Genomic DNA, 24095 nt, shown 5'->3' on the forward strand with positions numbered 1-24095 from the left:
GAGGTTATCAATTCGACTGTACTTTTTTTTACAATAATAACGAGCTGTTAATCTAGAACGAGCTAGAAGTGACATAAAGGTTTCAAACTCTCTACTCTAAATTTACATTATCATTCTCTCACACTGAATGAAATTTTTACAAGAAATTAATGTTGTTTCCAGATATATAAACTACGGTAAATGAAGTAGGAAACAGACGTTGCGGTTTGTCACTCGATCTGCCATGAGTTTATCCACGTGGACGACTGGCCGCGGAAACCACAGAGAGGCGGTTCCTGCACGTTCGTGATAAAAAAAAACAGTTTTACTTATATACAACTACATATTATATTGTATTAATATCAATAATATTTTACTTTTACAGCAAGGAAGTTAGAATTTTTTTTAACTTTAGGTACACTTAATGTCAACACCTTCTTACGGTTTGTTGTGTTCATTACTTCGACTGAATCATAATAATAAATAATCGAATTTTGATAATTTTGTAATATACCAAAAAACCTGTCGTCAGAATGCATATAAGAGGGCGCGGTGACCGTTATTAACACGATGTTCGAATGCGACCGCGATTTGAGGCTAACTGTGCCGAAGCCAAAGGTCTCCATTATAGAAGTATATTTTAATAAACGACACAATGATGTCGAAGTTTTGTTTCGCAGAAATTGAATGAAATTAATTTAATTAATAAGAATTGATGCTGTGATTATGACATGCATTTAATCCGATTAGAAATTGAGTTCACTTTAAGATTTATATAACACAGTTTTATATTTTTTATCTTTAGTCGATTATAATTGTTGCTTCATTGACAAATGAATAATGCGATGGATACGTTCCGATGTATGTACCATTATTAGACAAACTCTGAGAATGGTGACTAAGGCGACACTGTCTTATAGTTTCGATTCTGGCAATTCCAATTGCTGCAGCAAGAGATTATCGTACTTATTTCAAAAATCAACAGAAAAATAATCTTTATAGATACAGGTGAAAGGTGAAAGATATATCAGGGTTATAGACAATTTAAAATAGTAGGTACATCATACTTCATACTAATATTATAAATGCTAATGTTTAGATCGATGGATGGATGGATGTTTGTTTAAAGGTATCTCCACAACGGCTAAACGAATCTTGATGAAATTTGGCATAGATGTAGAACTGGCATAGATGTCTGGAAGATTACATAGGCTGCTAATTAAGATTTTTTTTATTTGGTCGCGAACGGAGTAGTGGGCGACAGCTAGTTAGTAATAAAACACTTCCATTTAATTGACTAAACGTCCCGCATGTCACCTATCGTTCAACGCTTTCCTTGTATCAGCAAAGTGAAACCTATAAATGCAAACACAATGTACTTATCTAAGCACAAAACGGGAAATTGTTGCCATAATGGGGGCCGCATAATTCTGTACGTTATCTCTTAGTCGGCATCTGAACATCTAACACTTGCGCCCGCCTATCTTTATGACCATGTGTGTCTATTTATTCTGCCTCCCGAGCGCTGAGAATTTTTACCAAATTAATCCGTAAATATGTGCAATCATTAGAAAATCTTTTCGCGCCTTGTATTCGTTGAATGACAAATCATGGAAGAAAACCTAGAAGCCTTTTACTTAAAAAAAAATCCTCCACTATTATTTCAATATATTTTCGTAGTAAAATGAGATAAAAAAATGGCTGTCTACCGATGGAACATTTCAATTGTCGATTTTCTTTCAATATCCGGCCATATTTAATATTAAGTCACTGCACAGGACAGAGGGCGCTGAACTTTTGCGCGCCAATAAAAAGCGAGCGGTTAGCCTTGACCGTGCGCGCGCGCCGCCCCGCGCTTCGGACGCGCACTTCATATTTATTTACTCTGTGCTGTCACATTCGCGTCAATGAGTGGCGGGAAAACGTTGTCTATTCATAACCTAATTCATTCAAAACAAACCAAGTTTTAATTAAAACTTACACAAATACATAAGATTGTTATTACGGAGCAGGTATTTTTTATTTAAATTACTTGAGCTTTAGTATTTACTATTTTAATTTTTTGTTTGACACCGATATCTATTACAAGATGAGTTAATAGATTTATTTGTAGTCAAAAGATTGTCTCTTTTTTCTTGACTCTTTGTTTTAATGATAGCTACAATTAATTAAATAATTTTTATAATTAATCCGGAAACACGTCTTGTAGGCTTATAAATAACGAGTCGTGCAGGTCTGCATTTACGCACGATCATTTTTTTTTAAATTAAACGGTCCAATTATTTATGAAGCTGCACCCAAAACCGAATATAAAATCAGTTTACACACCGCTGTTGTTCTTCTTTAAGATAGATTTTTCACAATAATATGTAATAAGAAATATTCAATTGTTCATATGAAAATATAACTTTAGTTAACACACTAGTTCGTTCAATCTGAATACATTTTAATTACTTAGATAAGTAGATTTTAATAGTGCTTAAATTAAAAAAAAGATTCGAAATCTATCTGAACTTGTAATTTGTAGTTGAAACAGTAAATCCGGAACAAGGTCAAGAACTGTCCCACAACAATTGGTCCGGACAATGTCTCAACATTTGGAGCTCTACATCGTGGGATTATTCTTGAAAAAAACTTATGACAGCATAAGCTAGTTCACATTTATACCGTTACTGGATCGCTGATTTGAATAACATTCGTAATGATGTTCTTGTATTCAACTTCAATTAAAATGACATTATCACTGCCGCCTAGAATATGGTTTCTGGGACAAACACATAGGAAATAGAACATATAAGATATCATTTACCTTCTTATCGTAGATTATATAGTTTAATAGTTAATGGAGTCACAAGGGCGAGGTTAATGTCATTCATTGAAACTAAGTACTCAATTAATTTACTATAAGTATTAAGCAATTGGCCAGCATCGTTAATTACCAGTACCTAGGGAAATGAAAACTGGACTGACCAAATATGCTCGACTACAGTATATATATTGCCATCCACTTTGCCGAGAACCGCACAGAGTAGAGACCCACCCAGCGTGAGAGGGTCGAGAGGAGAGGTCACGACCCTCAGGAGTGATGAAACGATGCGCAGAGAGAGAGAGGGAAATTACCTTTTTATTTATCATAATTCTCTATTAAACGATTCGCTTCACTACAAGCGAATATAAAATAAACCTGATTCAATCTCCTTTAAAGATAAAACAGTAAATAATAATTTACAAATCTAATGCGCTGTACAAGCTTCTACAAAGAAGAAAAACACTAACATTGTATTGTTTGAGCAAAAAAACTAGCAAACAAACCGGAACAAGTTTTTACAATCACAGCATCGCTCGAGCCAATTCAGTTTTGTTTTCTAATTACATGAATTAATGAACAAAACAGAGAATCAGATCGACCGGCGGAATGGTTACGCTTCATAAATCATGGCCGCCAAATGAGACATGACCGCAATGAGAGCCGGCACTCGCATTACTAGCTCCTACCATTGGCCAAATGATATATACGTCCCCGATCATTTCAAGGCTGATTTATCCGTTTTTCTACCACAACCTATCATAAGCACAGGGCAAAGTAACTGGTAACGTTATTATTGCGAACACTTGAGTCCATTAGCTTGGATATCATCTTGCTGCGTTGAATTCTATTATATTCTACCGCCATCTACAGTTTATCGTGTTTGGATTGATTTTGATAAGCGATAAGATTGTAGTTTATAGTTTGACACGAGATGACTGCGCTTATCACGATCGACAGTTTCCTGTATAATCAACAAACATTCCGTTTTAGAAAACCAGATTTTAAGTAGTAAATCTGTCGCATTTAAAAATAATATAAACAAATGGTAGTGGCAGCGAAATAAGCAAGTTCAATAGCGCCCCGATGTCGCGGTGCGTTTTAATTACTGGCCGCAAATAAAACAACTGCTTATTGTAGTAGAAAATCCAACACTATGTAGCAGGATATTAAAAGAAAACTACGTACTTTTTTGATTGATGACTTCTTTTTAAAATATAGAACTTTACATTTAAATCATACTAATATTATAAATGCGAATGTTTAGATGGATGGATGGATAGATGTTTGTTGGAAGGTATATCCGAAACGGCTCAACGGATCTTGATGAAATTTGGCACAGATGTAGAACATAGTCTGGAAGAACACAAAGGCTACTTATTACGCTTTTTTTTTAACGCGTCAGCTAGTATAGAAATAATGGAAGTTATCTATATATATAAAAGAAAGTCGTGTTAGTTACACTATTTATAACTCAAGAACGGCTGAATCGATTTGACTGAAAATTGGTTGGCAGGTAGCTTAGAACCAGGAAACGGACATAGGATAATTTTACCCCGTTTTCTATTTTTTATTCCGCGCGGACGGAGTCGCGGGTAAAAGCTAGTCTCAAATATATTTACTAAGGAATGATGGCACAATCACTGCGACATGACAACCATCGATCGATAGGAAGTTTGACCCGAGTACTGGAATGCGACTATTTTATGTGCAATAAAACTGCCGTATTCGTTTCGGCGAATGCGGAAACGATGCACGTACGAGCTTACGTAAATAAATAAGTCGCAGTATATGAGGAGGCAATCGACAGACGCGCCTTTACAACCTCACAAACCCCCAAAACGGGCCGTGAACATTAATCGAATGAAACGTACTAAACCAACCGTAGTAACAAATATTACACACATCGGAATTGAAGTCATATAAAGGTATAAATTAATGTAAAAAAAACAATATAGATAATTTAACTTTTTGCTATGTGTATTAAGATTATATATCTCCAGTATTTATCCATATTTCAAATGAAAAACTCTAGACAGCAAAATTATCCATAAGATAATGTTTCAATTTTCATTAACTGAACAAATTTTGTTAGCGATTCATTATTCCTTCGTATACGTTACTATAACTACTTTATAGTATACACACAAAACTCTTCGCGAAGAGCTAGTGCTCAGTTGTACCTGAGCACTAGCTCAGTTGTACCAAATTTTAAAGTTGAATACATATAAACTAATATGATTCGAACCCGTGGCCGCATTATAACGGAAGCAATTAAAATCCGGAAGCAATAGGTGTGACGGATGCAATGCGCCGTATTACAACACTAGCTTGCGCACTGTGTCAAAGGTAGAAAATAATGATAATACTGTTCTACAGAATGTTACGTAAAGCAAGGAAATAAATGCATTATTCTATATGTTGCGCTCGTTACCGCAAACTGCAGATCGAAGAGAGCTCAGTGGTATGGCTTCGTATGAATCTGTTGTAATCTTACTAATATCATAAATTCGAATGCGCCTCGTTTGTTAGAAGCTACATATCTCCAGAACGGCTGCATGGATATCACTGAAATTTGACATACATGTAAAACATTGCCTGGAAGAACAAAAAGGCTACTTATTATGTTTTTTTTATTTCGCGCGGATAGAGTATATGGCGGCAACGAGTATACTATAAAAGAAGAAATAATTATTTTAACAGGTTCCATGACAATACGATTGCACGAAAATGAACTCGAAAGACGAGTCAGCAATTCTAAACGTGTTAACAACTCTCCGCGAATTTAACGTAATTAAAACTAGGCAAGACTAGAGTTCCATTTTAAATCTATAGTAAAAATACTAAAGTTAAAAGCGAGTAAAAATATATACTAAGGAAACAACTAATATTACGTTAATGTAAAACAAAAAGCCGTTATCTCTAGCTAATCATATGCAAGCTCAACATCGATGTGTGTAGATTATAAAACAATTTCGCATTCGATTATCCCGTAACTGTGGCTGAGGTGGTCGCGAGCTGATGATTGCACTACAACGTTGAGTTTAACCAACTTATAAGGCTTTCAAACTATTTGATGCATTAGAAATACTAATTTAACGATGAAATGACGCTTGCAAAGCTTTTTTTAAGTTTAATTTACACAATAAGTGAGACATTTGCCCTTTTGATTATTACTATCAGTACCTACCAAGTGTAAGTTAATTTAAGGAAAAATTATGATCGTCTAACAAGAAACGTAAATGTAAAATGTAGTAATTAAAAAATATAGAGTAACTGATAGTTGCGAGCAAACGCCAATGCAGTATTATATGCAAGCATCCGATACTTGGAACACTAAAAGACTGTCAATAACGGTAAGGCGGCATCACTTGACGGTGTAGAATTGACGGCATAAGTTGACGGCATTAGTTGTCGGCATCACTTGGCGCTAATGAAGTGAAACTCGCTCAGTGTATAAGATATCGTTTAATGTGTTATTGAATATGAGTAGGCCGCGATTAATGTTAACATAACCGTTAACTTTAACATCGTAAACACTTTATTACACATCACTAAGAAAAGCTCCACTTTTCCAGAAGTAATCAGTGCTACTGGAGTAATATTAATCAAGCAAAAGCGGCTGACTGGCTGTTAAGATTAGGTTTAGTGTTAAATATCTAATTAATAGCTAGTTTGTTTGATCTAGAATGTTTTTCTATAAAAAATCCTCACAAACTCTGGAAGCAAGATAAGAGAAAAAATTACTATGGGACATGAAATTCTCACAGACCCACCCACATGGACAAAAACTCAATTAGCATATCTCACTTCCTGCATCATTAGGAGATCGTCAGGGCGATAGAGTCGGCCAATCGATTCACTTTCTACCGCATTCGTGCAAAAAGCAGCCCAACTAGTAGAGGCTGCTTCCTCGCATTCCTGTTCCCAGTGAAACCTTAACAATTTACAAAGGACCTCGCTTTCCATGCACATATAAGAAAAGTACATGATTTCAAATCAGCAGGGTTTTATTTCATTCACCGCATTTGATGTGATTGAACCCAGGCCGCCGGTATCCTTGAGCTGGCCACTTGATATTGAATACAAATATTGATATATGTGGTTATAAGTTATAATTACTTCATAATATACTATTTACATGTGCACTAACGCAGAACGTAAGTCGCATAGATTATTTGATATCAAATGATTTTATGCTAAGAGTTTTGGAGTCGATTTTTATTGACTACACTTAAATATTTTAATCGAATCTTTACCCTACAAATATAAAGAACAGAAGACTACTACTTACAAGATTTCAAATAAATAAAATATTACGTTGTCTTCAGAAATTAAATGATTTATATACGTTAAAACTTTGATAAAATAATATTATATAAGAGCAATAAATTGTATCATCCTACGCAAAAGTGTTTAAAAGAGCAAAGGCTGCCGTTGAGACGACTTGTCCAAGCCAAACGACCTTCCCACGACTGATACAAATTTGTCACCGTTTGAGTCAAGCGCACTAAAAGCTTAATGTCCTGCCCACCTTACGATTTAATACCGGAACTTAAGCGACGTTTATAGAATTGCTTCGTGATTTAAAACGTAGGTAAGGACAATTTCACGCGTTAAACATAATTTAGAGAAGAATGAAAGATGAATACAAGTTGTCATTTTACAATTCCATAAGTGTTGGTTTCCACTGAAGTGAAACTTGTATCAATTAACATTGTTGTCTCTTTTTTGTGAAATACAATAGAATAAAAGGGATGAGGAATATGTATTAACAAGTCTTAATGCAGTAGACTTTTAAGGTAACAAATTCTATGAAGACAGAGAAGAACTATTTGCTGTTCGGAATATGACACTTATCTAAATGAAGGCTTGCATATAAAACTTCATGCTACTGACACAGTAAGCCAGTTTAACTACGAGTAGATAAATTACGAATTAACAGTAACTCAGTAGCGGAAGTAGGTTGTAAGAAAGGGCCATCTAAATCTACATAAATAACTTAATGTATGCAAGTATGTGTAAATTTTCAAAAATAACTCAAATAACAAAGTAAAAATTATACAATATTTCTAGGTTTTTACTCTACAAGGTACCGTTGCGAACCATAGTTGAATTAGGCAACAGTCAACATGACAGATGCTGATTCCTTAAACAAAATCTGCGGTATACAAGCACTTATGTATATCAGCAGAACTGATACGTAAGGACGCCATCTAGCCATTAAATTAATCACTAAAGAAAAACCACTTATGTAATAACGAAGCAATAAATACAGCTAGATTACGTAACTTCATCTTATGTCACACAATCAATCATTAAAACCAGTGTCCTATTATATACTGCTAGTAAATAAACAAGTAATAAGTTTTTACCTAATTGTGACTTTAAAATAAATATCTAAGCATCTGAAGAATTATAATTTATTGATAGTCTATTGTTTTGTTTCACGATTTTTTTTCACGTAAGAATATCATCATCATCATCATCGTCATCAGCTCACTATACGTCCCCACCGAGGGGCTCGGAGCCTACCCCAAGTTAGGGGTGACTAGGCCATAGTCAACCACGCTGGCCAAGTGCGGGTTGGTTGACTTCACACATATCATTGAATTTCTTCTCAGATATGTTGCAGGTTGCATCATGATGTTTTCCTTCACCGTAAGAACGTCGGATAAATGTACATATGTAAATCGAAAATCGAACAACACATTGGTACGTGGCGGGATTCGAACCCAGGACCTGCAGATTGCAAGTCAAGTGCTTAACCCCTGAGCCACCGACGTTTTTAGAATATATTAGACGTCAGAATATATTTTCAACAAAAAAAAATTACCGTTTACCGAGCACTTAAATCAAAACTAGAAATAAGTTTTGTTTATAGTCCGAGGAAAAATTATGTTAGGTAATAAATTGTAAATGAATTCGTTTTAAAATAAACACATATCGAAATTAACAAGGAACCGTTTATGTTTACAGCCAACGCAACCGGAGTAATTAACACATGCATTTGGCATTAGCACTGCGAGATCGTTAATTTTGTTTATAGCGGTTTAGATGACTGCACAAACGAAATTAAACTTAACGGCACTACACAGACTCATTTAATGGTAAGTAAAGGCGCCTTTTAGTGCATATCCCCTAAACATACACTATAGAACTGTCAACAGTAATTTAGTTTTCAATATCAATATTATTTTCTCTATTTTAAAGTAATATAATATAGGATTGCACGACACAATACAGTTTATTGAAGGCCATATAAGAAATTATCTCAACTAACAGAACAGTCACACTATCTCCACAAAGCATCAGATAACTCCTTAATTAGGCCAGTGATACGCAGGGCTCGCGATATCTCTGTCCGTATCTAATATGTGGCAAGTACACTGTTGGTATAATTGCATAGCAAACAACGACCGCCCTTAGAACCTTGGATACTCTTCACGGCAGGTTGGGGATAATAAATCAAATGGAAGTGTGCCGCGGTGTTACAATTTTCCTGTTCGTATTTCACGACTGGACAGCTAACCGTTGCTTTGGTCTTGTCTTTATTCAATGTATCTGAATGTAGAGTATTAAATTGTAACAAATATATGCTGCTGTTGTCAAGAAAAAGCAGTAAGTACTAATCACTTTTCAAAGAACAGCCGACAAAGTCCGCGACCACACGTCGCGGCATTAGTGTTATGTTTTTGCACTTTAATAAAGTAATTTAAGTTAATGATAATACGACAAAAACGTGCGTACCTGCTGCTCTGACGTGACTTCCTCTCTGCTGCTGTCATCTGTAACAGAACAGGGTAATAAATTAGATATATGTCACATAATCCACAGATTATAAAAGTACTAATGACATGAAAACTGTTCAAAATATTATAAACTTCTTTCCAATATCTAAAAAATAAGATACATAAACGTGTCTATTTTAGCAGCATAAATAATTGGAAAGTAATACATACGAGTATTTAAGTAAGTAATTCCATAGATACGTTTTATTGAAATAGCAGTAGTAGGCATGACATTTGATTATAGAAGTGACCTCTGTTATTGTTTCCACAAGAGCCGAAACAAAGTGATTCCCAATTATTGTTCGAGATAATTGAATTTGTATAACCTTAAGTGTGAGAGTGAACTGTACTCTCTGTATTGTTTAATACTCTGAGATGATAAAGTTTTTGGATAAAGTTAAAGTCCTCCAATAACAAAAAAATATGTTTCTAAACATAGTCTACAAATCGTGTGGTGAGCATATTACATTATAGTACATTTAATTTGCGAGTACTCTTATCTCACTAGGACGGCCGAATCACAAAGAAAATATAGTTGCTACAAAACACAGTAACTAACTGGTACCCAATTCACTCTCGTTTCGATCTACATGAGAAACACCGGTTGCATCGTTCCAAACGATTGCTCAATCGCGTCATCGCATAGAATAAAAAGATTACATCGCATTTAACAATTTCCTTTAGTCGACGCGACGTCCCATTTCGAATGACATGTAAATAGGCCCCCGACGTCTGAATAAGCATGACACATGTCGCAGACTTGTCAACAAGGATTGTCGTGCGATACCAATAGCAGGGGTACTGAACCTTTTGGGGCACAAAATCAACTTAATAACGATTAATGTGTAAAAATGATAGTGACAAACTATTTTTTTTTAACTTTTAGATATTGATTTTAGTCAAGTTTCAAACTTACAGTAACGTAAAGAACTTCATTACATCGGTGATGTTCTAACAACACTTTAACATCTATATTGGTTTGCCGCCCCTGGCCGTACCTTTCATCGGGTCATTGACCTCGCAATCCCGTGAACAATTTTACGCTTGTACACATGACTACGGTGTAATTTAGCGAGACTGTAGTCATCCGAACTGTCACGCCCGTTACTGCATCGCTTGTGTTTTGTTTTAGTTATTACTGCATTTTAATGCGCGCTCACCGGTATTTTAGACGCCTCATTTTCATCCGACAGTTATGTAAAAAAGAAGAAAACTTTAAACCCTTAAAATTATGCTATAAAATCTTAAAGTCCGCCATACTTAAAAATTTATTTCATTCGTCAAATATTTAGAAGTTACGTAAAGATGCTCAAAGCGTAGGAATGTCCTTTTGTTAAAAAAAACAACTTGGAAATTCCTAGTTAGACGTAATTTCAAAAAAGGAATTCTAAGTCACAACACATAAAGTTCAGTTTAGGATGCATCTTAATGATTTGGATATGCAAATACAGGGATTATTTAACAGGCGACTTTATTTACAAAGTGCATTCACCCCAGCAACTGTCGTGACAGGCTCATCCCATCCCGCTGTTGTTGACATAAAAGACAAATTAGCCCACTAATGCCTTAATTAAGAAACACAATTATCATCTCTTATAAAGTATTAAGATAAATATTACAATGTAATAAATCACACAATATTGCATTCGAATTAGTTCGCTAGGTTTCTTAAATTAAGACTTATTCATAATTTTCAGCGAACAATAAAATTGAATTTTCCGTAAATTGTTAATTAAAATGTTTTACAACAATGCAAATGTATTAACATATAGGTACATACATATTGGCACTTAATTAATGAAAATATTTTATGTGTATATTCGTGACTGTTAACAAGAATTTAAATAATTTTGCAAAACTGACAAACAGTCGTACATCAAACTGTCTTAACGGTTGCGTGTACGGGAATTCAAGATGAAGGTAACTTGTAACTTTGACAGTCAAGTTAACAAGTAACAATATTCGCGTTACAGTCATAAAGTGCGCGGCTAATTCGCAATGTAACGTCTTCGGCGTAACATTTCGCGTGGTTTTGCGAAATATCGCATACCGTTCCGTTAATTTAACCACAGCGGGTCACTGCACCCCATTATCTCGAAACCTTTGCGTGTTAAATATTATATCACGCGTCACATCGTATCTCGATGTGGGTCGTTTCAGAAATAGCTTGGACGCATTAAATAGTGTTTAGAATGTGTTATAAAATGTTAATGTTTGAAAGACTTTAGACTTTGTATAAACTCGTACAAGTTTTCACTGTCAAAACACTAGTACAAATTATTGATGTGACAGTTTTGTTAAGAACAAGCATGACAATAAATGTAAAAATAACTTCAGACTTTCGTGGTTTTTACTAATATACTGTTCGCAAGAAATGGGATTCTTACCACGATTAGGCTGTTTGAGCTCCCGATATTCAGTCAACCCGTGATCATGGCGCATCCAACTGTGCCGAAATATCGGGACCTCAAACAGCCTAATCGTGGTAAGAATCCCGTTTCTTACGAACAGTATATTAGTAAAAGTAGTACATCGATACTTGGATGTAGAAGTCTATACCATTGGTTAGTTTGTTCATATAATATCTGGGAAATATTACTTTAAATCGAGAGAAAAAAACAATTTAAACCTTTAAAACTAAAATGTTGTGCACTTTAACATTGAAAATATATCATAGTATAAAACAAAATGAATTTAATTGACGTAATTATCAGTTGAACGAATTGTTTAAAAGCCCACATGTACACTATTTTATGACGCGATATTTGCGACCAAAACGTCGCTGTATTCGGTTACATTATTTACTATTCATAAGTAACTAATTGAACTGAAACATTTTTATATCTCGTATTTACATTGACATTATCAAAATTTATGACTCACAAAGTTTCGGCCATTTTTTTTAATTAACAAATAAAATAGTGAACAAAAATTTTAATGCAATAAGTGGTCCTAGAGCCAAAAATAACTTAAAAGAATAAGCTAAATATTATTTAATGTACGTTATATAATATAATTTGTATAAAAAGTCCATATTCAATGGAACAAAAACGTATCAGCACATCAACAATGTCACAAAGCACGTGGCCTGCCTTTGTTGGCGGTTTATCCACTTTATATATGTTTCGTCCAGTCTGCGGTCATCAGTATATTTTACACTCACATTTTATCAACAAATGTATGAAATATCATCCAGCACATTCTGCGGAAGTGAGTAAATACAGACATCGATAATATACTATGGGCGTAGCATATTCGTTATTATTTACCAAATACAGTCCTTTGATAAGCTAGAACTGGAACAGAGAAAAACTCTATAAGCGAGAGTCATTGTCCGGTCCCGACGGATGATATCCATATTCGAAAAACTCTGGTAAGAAAGAAACCTTTACAAGTGAAGAAAGATATTACTGTCCCTCGGACTCTCGCTTAACCAGGTTCAATGAAAAAAAAAAAACAAAATGTAAAATATTATAAGTATTTAATTGATGAATCTGTTTTAATTTACTTTTTTCTCTAGTAGTTTAGATACCCATTTATTTATTAGTAAAGGTTAAGTTAATAAGAAAACAAAAGTCAACAACCAATTGGCAATAACGCACGATTCGAATCCGGTTTTAAAATTTATTCAAATGGGGAAGGTTCTTTTTTAGCAACAGAAACAAGTTTTATTGCAAAAACTTGCTATCAAAGAAACATATACATTGTATTTATCAATTACGGAAGTCACAGTGACTAACAGAAAGTCTAAGACAATATATAACTTCGTTTTTAAGCAAGATTACAGTCGGTTGTCATGTACAAAAAACAATCTATCTGTAAAAAAAAAACAGAGAAAAGTGTAGTCAAACTCTTAGAATAACCAACGCGACTTGCATTGAACATATAAGTAAAATATTGATAATTTGATTAATACATTGGTCGACGTAGGACATAAAACATCCAACAGTTTTCTTCTCTCTCCATAGCTAAGGTAAATACAGTCAGCAACAAACACACTATATTTCAAAGCATCGCCTTGGTGATAGCTTATCAAGCTGCCTCGTATCTGCCGTGTACAGTTGTGTGCACAAGCTATTTTGCAACATCAGTTTTGTAAGCTGTGTAATCTTAAACAAAAAGCGTTTGCAATTTGTAACAGTCAAAACATATAATTTCAAATGTAGTAGAAAAGTCAAACAATTAGTTGATTAGTTGTAGAAGTAATCTAGGTATACTGAAACGAATCCCTAATGTAATGTAAAACAGAAAAGTGAAACATTTTGAAGATAAACACTATGAAGTAGATAATATGAGCTTTTACTTATCAATATTTAATCTCTAACGACTAGTTTCCTAATATTTACCATGTGTATTTTCAATTTTTATTCATCAATTTACTTAATATTACACTATTTTTTAAACAATACAAATGGAGAACAATAAATCATTTCATTCTCATATTACATTCTATTACAATACAATTACAGTTTCATATTACAGTTGAATTTGTGGCGGGAAAATATTTACGTTTCCCGCCATCGTAGACGTAAGCAACGATTGTTTGGCGCGCGACGTGAACGTGTCAAAAACAAACTGTATTGTCGTCGGAGTGCAGTCACGTGTCACTGTTTCCTTACTAACGATCAACTTACTGCTGAAGTAAAGTTCACCTAACGAGCTTTAGCTACGAATTTTCAACTAATAGCTAAACTAAAGCTCATCTAACGCGCTTAAGGTGTATTAATTATTTAGAAAAGGGATTTCATTATATATATAGGGGATATATAATACCAGCTTTTTGACCGCGACTTCATCTACGCAGAATTTAAAAAGTGTCCCAAGTGTTACTAAAGACTATGTTCTATATCTGTGTCAAATTTCAAATAGATGTGTTGAACCATTGCGGATTCATCGAGTGAATATATAAATTAACTGAAACTGTACACATTTCCGGGATTATAGGTAGCCTAGATGTTCTTCCAGACCATGCCCTACATCTATGCCAACTTTCATTGATATCCATGCAGCTGTTCTGGAGATACCTTCTAAGAAACATCCATTCTTTCATACATACAAACATTTGCATTAATAGCATTAGTAAGAAGTTAAAGAAGAAGTTACAAGATTCATAAAACTTTTGAATTTTGAGTGCAAAACAAAGAGAACATTAATTAGCTTGACAAAGTTTAGTTTTTCATACAAAAAGGTAAAAACTTAAATATCACAACTGAACAATCCAGTAGATTCAAAACATAACAATGTAAGCTCCAAGTGACATGCTCGTTTGCCGTTTTCCAATTAAAAAAAAATATTTGATATTCTGATATATTCAAAACATTAACCAACTAATTACGGGGACAGTGTTTTGCAAGCCGAAGCCGAAGTGAGCACAGGCTGCGCGATTGTGATAAGATAAGACTGCGCGGGCGCTGACGGGGCAAGGCCGTTCTAACGACCTTCACACTAATCGCACATTGATTTTAGAAAAACACTATGTTCATGCTCATACAACTGTATTATGCAAAAACAGTGGAAAATTTCAAAAAATCATAAGTAAAAAAAACGTTCCTGTGACTACTAGGTTTTTATCTATATTAACGACTATAATAATTAATTAAATGATCAAGTTACGTACAACTTATTACACGTCATAATCATAGTAGATTATTTTGTGAAATTAATGCCTAGAAATGTTATACTAAGGTTTGAAAATTTAATATTTTTTGATAAAAAAGTAAAAGAACGAGGAAATCATTATAAAGAAAGTTCACAATTCCCGCCATTTTGTAGTTGTAGAATTTATAAAGCACAATTTCCCGCCGTTCCGCGACACATTACAACACTTATGACCGACACATTATCACAATTATGACATCTGCCGTTATCAGTTAATTGCTGCTGCATTCTAAGCCACAGATAAAATATAAACCTTTTTTTAATATATTAAATTAACGGTTAGCCTATTGGTATCCGATAACTAAAATGTTGTTTATAACCTAAATATAACAACATAAAAATAGACCAATTTAATTTCGTTATCATAAAACAACGTACTCATAAAATTAGTCGAAACCACGTGTTATCGATTATAATCAACGCATTAACATTAAAAAATACCGCTATTTAAACAAAAATAAAATCTAATCGCACTTAAGTAAGATATTATTCAACTGAGAAAATATTGAACTGTAATAAAGAATCAGATTTTGGAATGCCGAAAATTTTTCGTAAAATCATTTAGAAAATTCTTCAATAAAATAAAGTGAGACAACCCTGATTCATGTACCGTGGAGATCATAATTTCTACAGGCTTCCGCTCTTAGGAGAAGCTTCGAAAGTTAATGGTTATGTGACAGAGCGTCGAGCACTGAATATAGGCCGCCGCGGGGCGAATGCTTTCTAACGTTTTGCAGGAAAGCTCGGTCAGCTAATGTAGTGCTTGAAGTCAGCTGATTGAGAGGTTAGTCCATTTGTAAAATTGTAAGATTTCAGTTAACGTATTATGTTCAGAATCTTAATGCCTTTTGCGTTTGAGCAGTAAAGATAATTACGGACGATTTAACACAAACCGATAGTTAGTGGATCACTGACAAATCTAGTGGCATCAAACCAAAACCAAGAGTTGTCTGCCTTTCAAAATATAGTTTAAAACAATGATTTATTACGTAAAACAGGAAAGAGGTTCACTTCACACTATTCACGGTAACAAAAATAAATCTCTTATACCTCCCTATTCCATATGAGGATGTTTATTGCTTAGTATTGGTTAAGACAATGCAATTTTAATGATGTTACTGAGAAATCTACGACAAGATGAAGAAACTAAGCAATTTAAAGTCTGTTATGATTTAGTAACGGAACGTCCAATTTCAACTGATGTCATTTAGTAATGATTGTGGATCCCACAGCCGGACTGTTCTCGTCGCTTACACAAACTAGGGTCACTTGCTCATGCGAGAGAAGTCACAGATTACAGTCGCCCTGGGCAATCGTGCGCGCCTCATTTTCTAAACGCCGAAAACGAATAATGAAATAGCCATTCTATTGGACTTGTTATTTAAATATTCAGAAGGGAACAACAACGCTAGATATGAAAACCAGAAAGCTTGTTCAAGCAGTTTTATAATGTAGTCTAAATGTTAGACACCCATTAAGACTCATTTCAGGCTACAAAAATGCATTCCGCTATGTCGCTTCATTAATGCATAATGTTGCACAACAAAAGAATAAATGCATAGCGATTCAATCATTGTATTATTTACAAGTATAATACGGTGTACAATTCGTCTAATATATCAAGAGTTGTGCAACCGAAACAGATGTATGTATGATGTATGGACGGTGTTATTCGGCAGAATTACATGCGCGTATCTAATCTGTGATATATTGAGATATAGCAATGATAACGCGGCGTCATTAGTCTAGTGAAAAAATGAATAACACCATCCATTTAACTTTATGCAATAGACACGGTCTGCTTACGATGATAATTCTGCTTTGAGCGTTATTTAGCTTGTAAAAAGTAATCGAACTTCTCATATTTATAATATGTCATGCACAGACCTAATGCAAACCTCAATAGATCAAATCGAACAAGAAAAGACGAATCGATAATTGAATCATAAAACGTCAGAACAAAACACTTTATTGAACACTATTGAGCCGAGGAACGAAATCGAAAACCGAACAATATCGGAACTCTAATAAGGACATATCGTGAAAGTGAGATCGGCCGAGTAAAAGATCGCGTCACGACGATTGAACGTTGTTGATAAAAAATAATATTAAATGAGGTTTAATAAACGTTTAGAAAGTTGCAATTTTATCATTAACTTGGGGTCAGCGCCGTTGTCGAAGGGAGACATGCGCTTCCACGATACCGCTCGATGCAGACAGTTGCAAGTTGCAGACTTCAGTTAACATTTTACGAAAAAAATTTAAGACTTTTATGATTTGTTCATGGCTGTAGCATTACTCAAAGTTGTAGAATTACTCGAGCATAGTTCTGATCCACTAACCTGAATATATTTCAAAACATAGTATCCACACAAGTCATTTGATATATCATGTCAAAAACCATCGATTGATCATCTATGACCACGACTTTTAACCATACTAAAAAATTTAAGACAACATTACTCAGATAAACATGAACACGGAACATGTAATTGAATATAATAAATAACCCGACACTAAGTACTCACGGACGATCACAAAGAGTTGTTTTGAACTTATAGAAAGCAAAATGATTTGGTGTAGTAAATCACACAAACTTGTGTACGTACAGTTTCACCCATTAAGGCGAGATGCGAGCCGTGGGTCATAATTTCAGATGCGATCAATTCAAACATTTTTGGAGCGTACGGACAATAGCGGGGGAATAGATAAAAAATATGTAATTTCACCGAGACGTCCGCTGATCGCACGGTGATTGCTTGCAATGTAATAAACGAGCGGGAGCCAGCCTGCTACGGAATGTAAGCTTTTATTTTTAACTTTACGATGTGGACTTTGTCGCATAAACTACGATATTTACAAGTGCTCACATAGAAATGACATCTACAGTTAACGGTAACAGAAAATTAAAATATATCTCTGCTTCAGAGGTAGGATATACCAACATAATAGCAGATTTTATATAAAAACCATTGGCGTACCCGGGGACGAAGTAAGAAATCATTTCAGTAGCACACAAAACACTGTGGCAAGTTTTGCAGACCAGAAAGATACCTATAAAAATCTTAACTATACGATGTGTATAGGCTTATATTTCATGAAATATATGTGTGACCCAAAAAGTTGAACGCAATAAAAATCACATGAGTAAAGATAGTAATAAATTTTGTAGGTATTACAAGTCGTCTGCCTTATAAAATGTACAAGCTATTAAATAGTGTCAGGTAATCAATACGTAAACAGAAATATTATATTTTTAGAAAGTTGTGATGATGGACATTTTGAGGTGATACCTAATTGAGTTAAGGAGGTTAAAATAAAAATAACCAACAAAAAATGTTTGAATTTTTATAATTAATTGTATTTCTAAATTTAGGAGATGTAGTAGAAATGGATTAGGATTAGTTGACGTAACTACTACTATGGAGTAATGTAGTTCAATGATAGGATTATCGTAGCGTAATCGGCACGTAGAAGGATTTTACATAATCGGATTCAAGTTTCAGCAGGCGCTATGGCATAAATGAGTGCATTGATGGTCTGTTGTATTTCGTATGCCTACGAAAAATATAACTTCCCATGATTTGTATCCATTCTTTTAAAGAACTGGTACATAATTAAACCTTCTTAAATTTTTCATCAAATACCAATATTGAAATAAAATTAATTTTTTTTTCAATGAAAATCAATATTTGAATGCATTGAACTCTCAATAAGATGTTAATGAACTTTGCGACTAACAAGTTCTGTATGACAGGGCTTTGCAATATAAATGTTCCTACAAATGTTCATATACTTGTCGTTATTTACGTTAATGTATGGCTTGAATTTTACAACCGATCAATTAAAGCCGGACCGAGCGTTAAGACAAACATCTCTGTAATTTAATAAGCAACGTCTTACATTGTTGCATCTAACATTCCTCGACATACACCGTATATTTAATAGCTATTTGCAAGATACTATTCGGATAGAAACATTTTAACTATAAATTATTGCAAGCATTTAAATTAACCAAATAAAGTAGTGTAGTTGTGGCAGTTCTGAAGTATAGAAATATTAATAATGAAATTGGAAAGTTGCAAAATTTTTCTGAAGAACGAGAAAAAGCTTATTCGTATTCAGAGCGTCTGAAAAAAAGAAATAAGGAGATGATAAGGAAAATTTTAAATTAAATAATTACGTCGGTATTTAATTAAAATCCCATGAATATCTTTAGAGACTTTATCTCTGGAATCCGGCGTACACGTACCATATATTACATACAAAATACGAAACCCAAAACATACACCGAAAATAAAGATAATTATCGGCGCACTTTCTTCCAAAGTGAGTTCACATTTCTTGTAGTTGGTCAACTTTAATGAACATTCGAATATCAGTACTACCAACATTAAACCAAAACACAGACGACCTCAATGAGAATTAAAAAAACTCAACCGTAGTGCCAAAAAATTATCAGATTTTATAATTGAAGTGTAATTTTTTTGTAGGTGGTGAAAATAAGAAAAGAGATGTGTGCGATGAAAGGCGTCCTGAATACTGTTAGCTCAGTTCCTTTGCTTTAATGAGTCGGAAGCATGTCTAGGAGAAACTCGTTGATAGCGCTTAATTGTAAAAAAAGTACAGACCACCTAATTACAGTCATCTCTGTTCTAGAGAGAAAACGTATAATGCTTATAGTATAATTAAATTTGTCCATTTTTATGCCTGTCGATTTAAATTAATTTATAAGTAGTAGAATCATTGAGGAAGCAAAGACAAAAGAAGCAATTGATAAAAGAAGATATTGTCGGAAATCATTATAATCTGGCCGAATACGAAATTAAGCTGTTGTTAAAACTTAAAAAGTTTATTAATCTAATATCACTCTTTTTAACGTACATCAGTTGTGAAACAGCGCGATAAAATAAAACAGTTACTTTTTATAATTGTAAAATAGCAGATGACATGCGATTCGATAGCGTAGAACGGAACGTGACGTGAATTGGCGGGAAAGGCAATGACATCACTCTTTGATACTTAATTCAAAATCCGCAGGTGGTACGCATTGTCAGTCGAATTTGTTCTACAACAGCAAAAAAACACCGCTCGCATCATCTGAGATAGCTTTTCTGACACTATTATTTATTACCATGCCTTGTATTACATAATTATTATTATTAAGTACAGTTTTACATGGATGATAAACTAAGTTCCTGTGGCCACTTACTCGTTTGCCACCTTGTAATATTAAAAAAAAGTTAACAATTTCATTGCTTTCAAAATGCCTACTAAGCTTGTAGAAAAGTAAATAAATGACGACATAAGAGAAAATACTCATAAATTAAAATCGGCATGTTACCTGCGCGTCCAAACATTAGAGCTAAATAACAATAGTGGAATACATAATGCATCAGAGCGGACACAATGGCACCTGAGTCCCATGGGAACTTTCGCAGGCGAGGGCGTTCCGCGCCACGGGACTGATAGCACCCTGCATCTGCTCGTTAAAATGACTCAAGATACCAGCCACATTGATTAATATCTTGGATTTTTTATTATCTCACAGATACTTTAAAAAAAACCGTATACTAAAACTCCTTAAACATTTTCTCTTCAAACACTTGTGATGCTAAAAGCTTCAGAGTTACGGAAAGGATAGCTGCAAGTTCAGTGCTTACAAGCGTTGATTTGACGTTACTAATCCTTTGTGTCAATAAAAACAATATATCATTCCTATTATAATCTCAAGGTATTCAATAACCTTTATAATGCTATCACATACATAAACGTCATCGTTGACGTAAACAATATACTACTATACTTTAAAATTATCAATCGAGTATCGCAATATCATAAAACAGTGTCAAGTGCAATCCACTCAAGTGTTTTGAACCAGTCGTACTCCTCAAAGACGTGGGTGCAACGCGAGACCCACCGGCTGCCTAACCAGGCCGAGTGGGTTTGAAAGCGTGTCCAAAACGCAACAAACTTAATATCCGTACATTATTTTGACGACCTTAACCTTTTTGGTTTAGAAAAAGTAACGATTTAAATGTACTAGGATAATATAGCTATACTAATACTATTTTGTTAAAAATGTGTTGACAACTTTTAACTGGTTGATTGTAATTGAATAATAACTTGATGGATAAATTGATTTCACTTATTTTAAACGATGGTAGAAGAACATAGTTTTAAGGAAACGAGTAAAACAGAGTAAAAATAATCACTTAAACTTTCACAGATGTAATATGTTTAAACAATCACATCGAAGCGACTAGCATTAATGATTATCCAGCGAAACGATACTAAGCTACGTGAAATCTAATGAACGCAAATTATAGACAGCACAGCACTAAAGATACACTTACGATGCAATCATAAAATAATCATGTAAAACCATATAATCAAAACAAGCAATAAAACGAGAAAATGTATTAGTTTTACACAACCTCTTAATAGAACTATCTCCTTATATATTTATAAAAATCCTTTTAATAATAATAAAAATTTAAGTACAGTACAGTACATAATAAAGGTACAAATAACAAAAGTGCATAGTAAGCCAACTTTTCAGAGCAGAATTTTGTAAAAAAAAAATGTGAAATCAATTTGCTCTAATTTACACTTGGAATCTTTAACCATGATGGCCATGTCTTAATCGCAGAAAAGTCGACATTGACATTGAGGCGATCGGCCGTGGCGATCGCTGTGTAATTATAAAGCTCGCGCAATCTGTCGCGACTTGGCTTATCTGACAGCCGGACTGAAGATCGCCGGCTAATGGAAGACGCATTTACAAATAAATTAAAACAAAATTCTTGGCCGTAAGTGCGATTGCAATGAGACTAACACGTTATTTTTGCTTATTCATATGACATAGCTATATAAAATCTGCAGGGCCTGATATTCTTCGGAGATCCCGGAACCTTCTCTGATTGCACTCGAGGCTGGCCACCGAGGGGGTTTTAGTGGGTCAAATCCCACATAACCCTGTCTTCCCCCCAGAAGGCAGGGTATCTTTCGAAGATTTCCCCCCCGATACCAAAAAAAAAAAAAAAAAGGGCCTGATAGATAATAATGTAACCATAGATTTGTTAATTTATGAGGCTCTTTAACCACTATAAAACTATTAGTAAAAGACCACTACCTAATATCACAGTTCAGACAAGAGGACGTTAATGAAGAAATGCATTTAGTATTAGTGTGGAGACTATAACAAAGATTCTTTACATGCTTTATAAAGTCCTTAACGAAGTTCCGAGACGGATAAACTCAATTGTAAATTATAAGGATGAATTAATGATAAAGTAGTCCGGTGCAGACATGATTTACAGCCCTCTCGAGACGCTGACGCTTCACGAGGGCTCAATTCCGACGGCGGGATGCTCTTGTTTAAGATTTATATGATAACCGTGTGAAACAAACATACGGTTCATTATTCTCAAATGTCATTTTTTTGCATCTTACACTGAAAGCAGTAACCGTCTGAGACAATCTGTCACAATAACAACATTTAAACTGAAGGGAAAAAATTATGCGAAGACTATCATAAATTCCAATTCGATTGCACTGGTGAATAAGAAATCGAATACGAATATAGAATCGATAGCTTAAATAATAAAGAGTTTCATTATCGATACCGTTATGTTTGGCGGGCGGTCGTAATATAACGAAGGGCTGGCTTCGGCGCATCGAGAGCCACGATTTATCTAAAAGACAAAGCGGCTTACCGTTATAGCCTCCACTCGAGGCCTCTTCAATGGAAAGTAACACAAGTGGAACGAGAATTACAACCGCTAATTGAGGCTATCACCCGTTTGGGATATCGAATAATTAACGACTGTCAAAACGTCGTAAACTTTGCGCTTACAATAAGCACAATCTGATATATCTTTGAATTAAAGCACAGTTATAGACGTGTTGCATCAGACTGTGGTCTAGCTTTGAAAACAGTTTACAATCTCGATAAAATGGAAAGAGGTTTTTAAAATACTGTCTCCAATCCAATATTCGTTTTAACCACATTTCCCTACTACTTTTTTATCTATTTTAAAGCATTATCCAAGATTTTATATCCTCCTAAGTCTTTAGATTTATACGACATGTAAAATAACTTATCTGATTTAAAAAAAAAGGTATTTAATGAAACAATTGAAGTTAAACTTCAATAGCGACTCAGTTTTAACTTAAATGTTAACATTTATCATAAATCCATTTTCCTAACTGTACTTTGTGTTCAATCTAATTTTGAATACGATGACATTATCAAGGTTGAATTATCTAATGTTATGTTAAGCTGTTATCAGTGTTGACTTCACAGTTACTGATGCGTTACGACTTACGTAGACAAAATAGTCAAGGTCTCAATCTCAACTCTTTGAATCAATCAGGGCTGTCAAAAATAGAAAACACTGATTAGACAGTAAGTTTATACATTTCGAGAAAATATTACACTGTAAAATAAATAGTTTTGAACTAAACTATTGCAAATTATCATATTAGGGAGTCTTAGAATGTAACCGTGGGTTTCCACTGTTGTAAAAACATTCCTCTCATTCAATTTTAAAAACAGAAGTAAAGATATAAATTTTTGTACATGTATTTCGTCAGTGGAGAGCAAAGCTTTGCATAGACAGCCCGCATGCGTGCCGCTCGAGCGCGGCGTAAATACAGCGCCATGGAGATTTCACGGCCGATTGGTTCGGCGGCAAAAAGCGCCCGAGCGGCGGCGATTGATGTGGCTTCACGACTCGCGACAACAGATGCTACGAGGTGTCGCCACACAAGTTCACTGTCAGATCCGTTGATAGAGATATGGTAAGACATGATAATTGAAACTATGTAACTATGCCTCACTCAAAGCCATTATTGGT

At 34.4% G+C, this 24095-nt stretch overlaps 1 protein-coding gene across 1 annotated transcript in view; it reads right to left on the bottom strand.

The window, feature by feature from the left end:
- LOC106719281 (protein spire) overlaps window positions 1–24095 on the bottom strand; it is a 112963-nt gene that overhangs the window by 69894 nt on the left and 18974 nt on the right. The window contains exon 2 of the mRNA XM_045686369.1: window positions 9536–9573. Coding sequence (XP_045542325.1) covers window positions 9536–9573 — 38 coding nt within the window. The remainder of the gene's footprint in view (window positions 1–9535; window positions 9574–24095) is intronic.

This window comes from Papilio machaon, chromosome 1 (genome assembly GCF_912999745.1).
Source record: "Papilio machaon chromosome 1, ilPapMach1.1, whole genome shotgun sequence".
In the NCBI taxonomy this organism is placed as follows: domain Eukaryota; kingdom Metazoa; phylum Arthropoda; class Insecta; order Lepidoptera; family Papilionidae; genus Papilio; species Papilio machaon.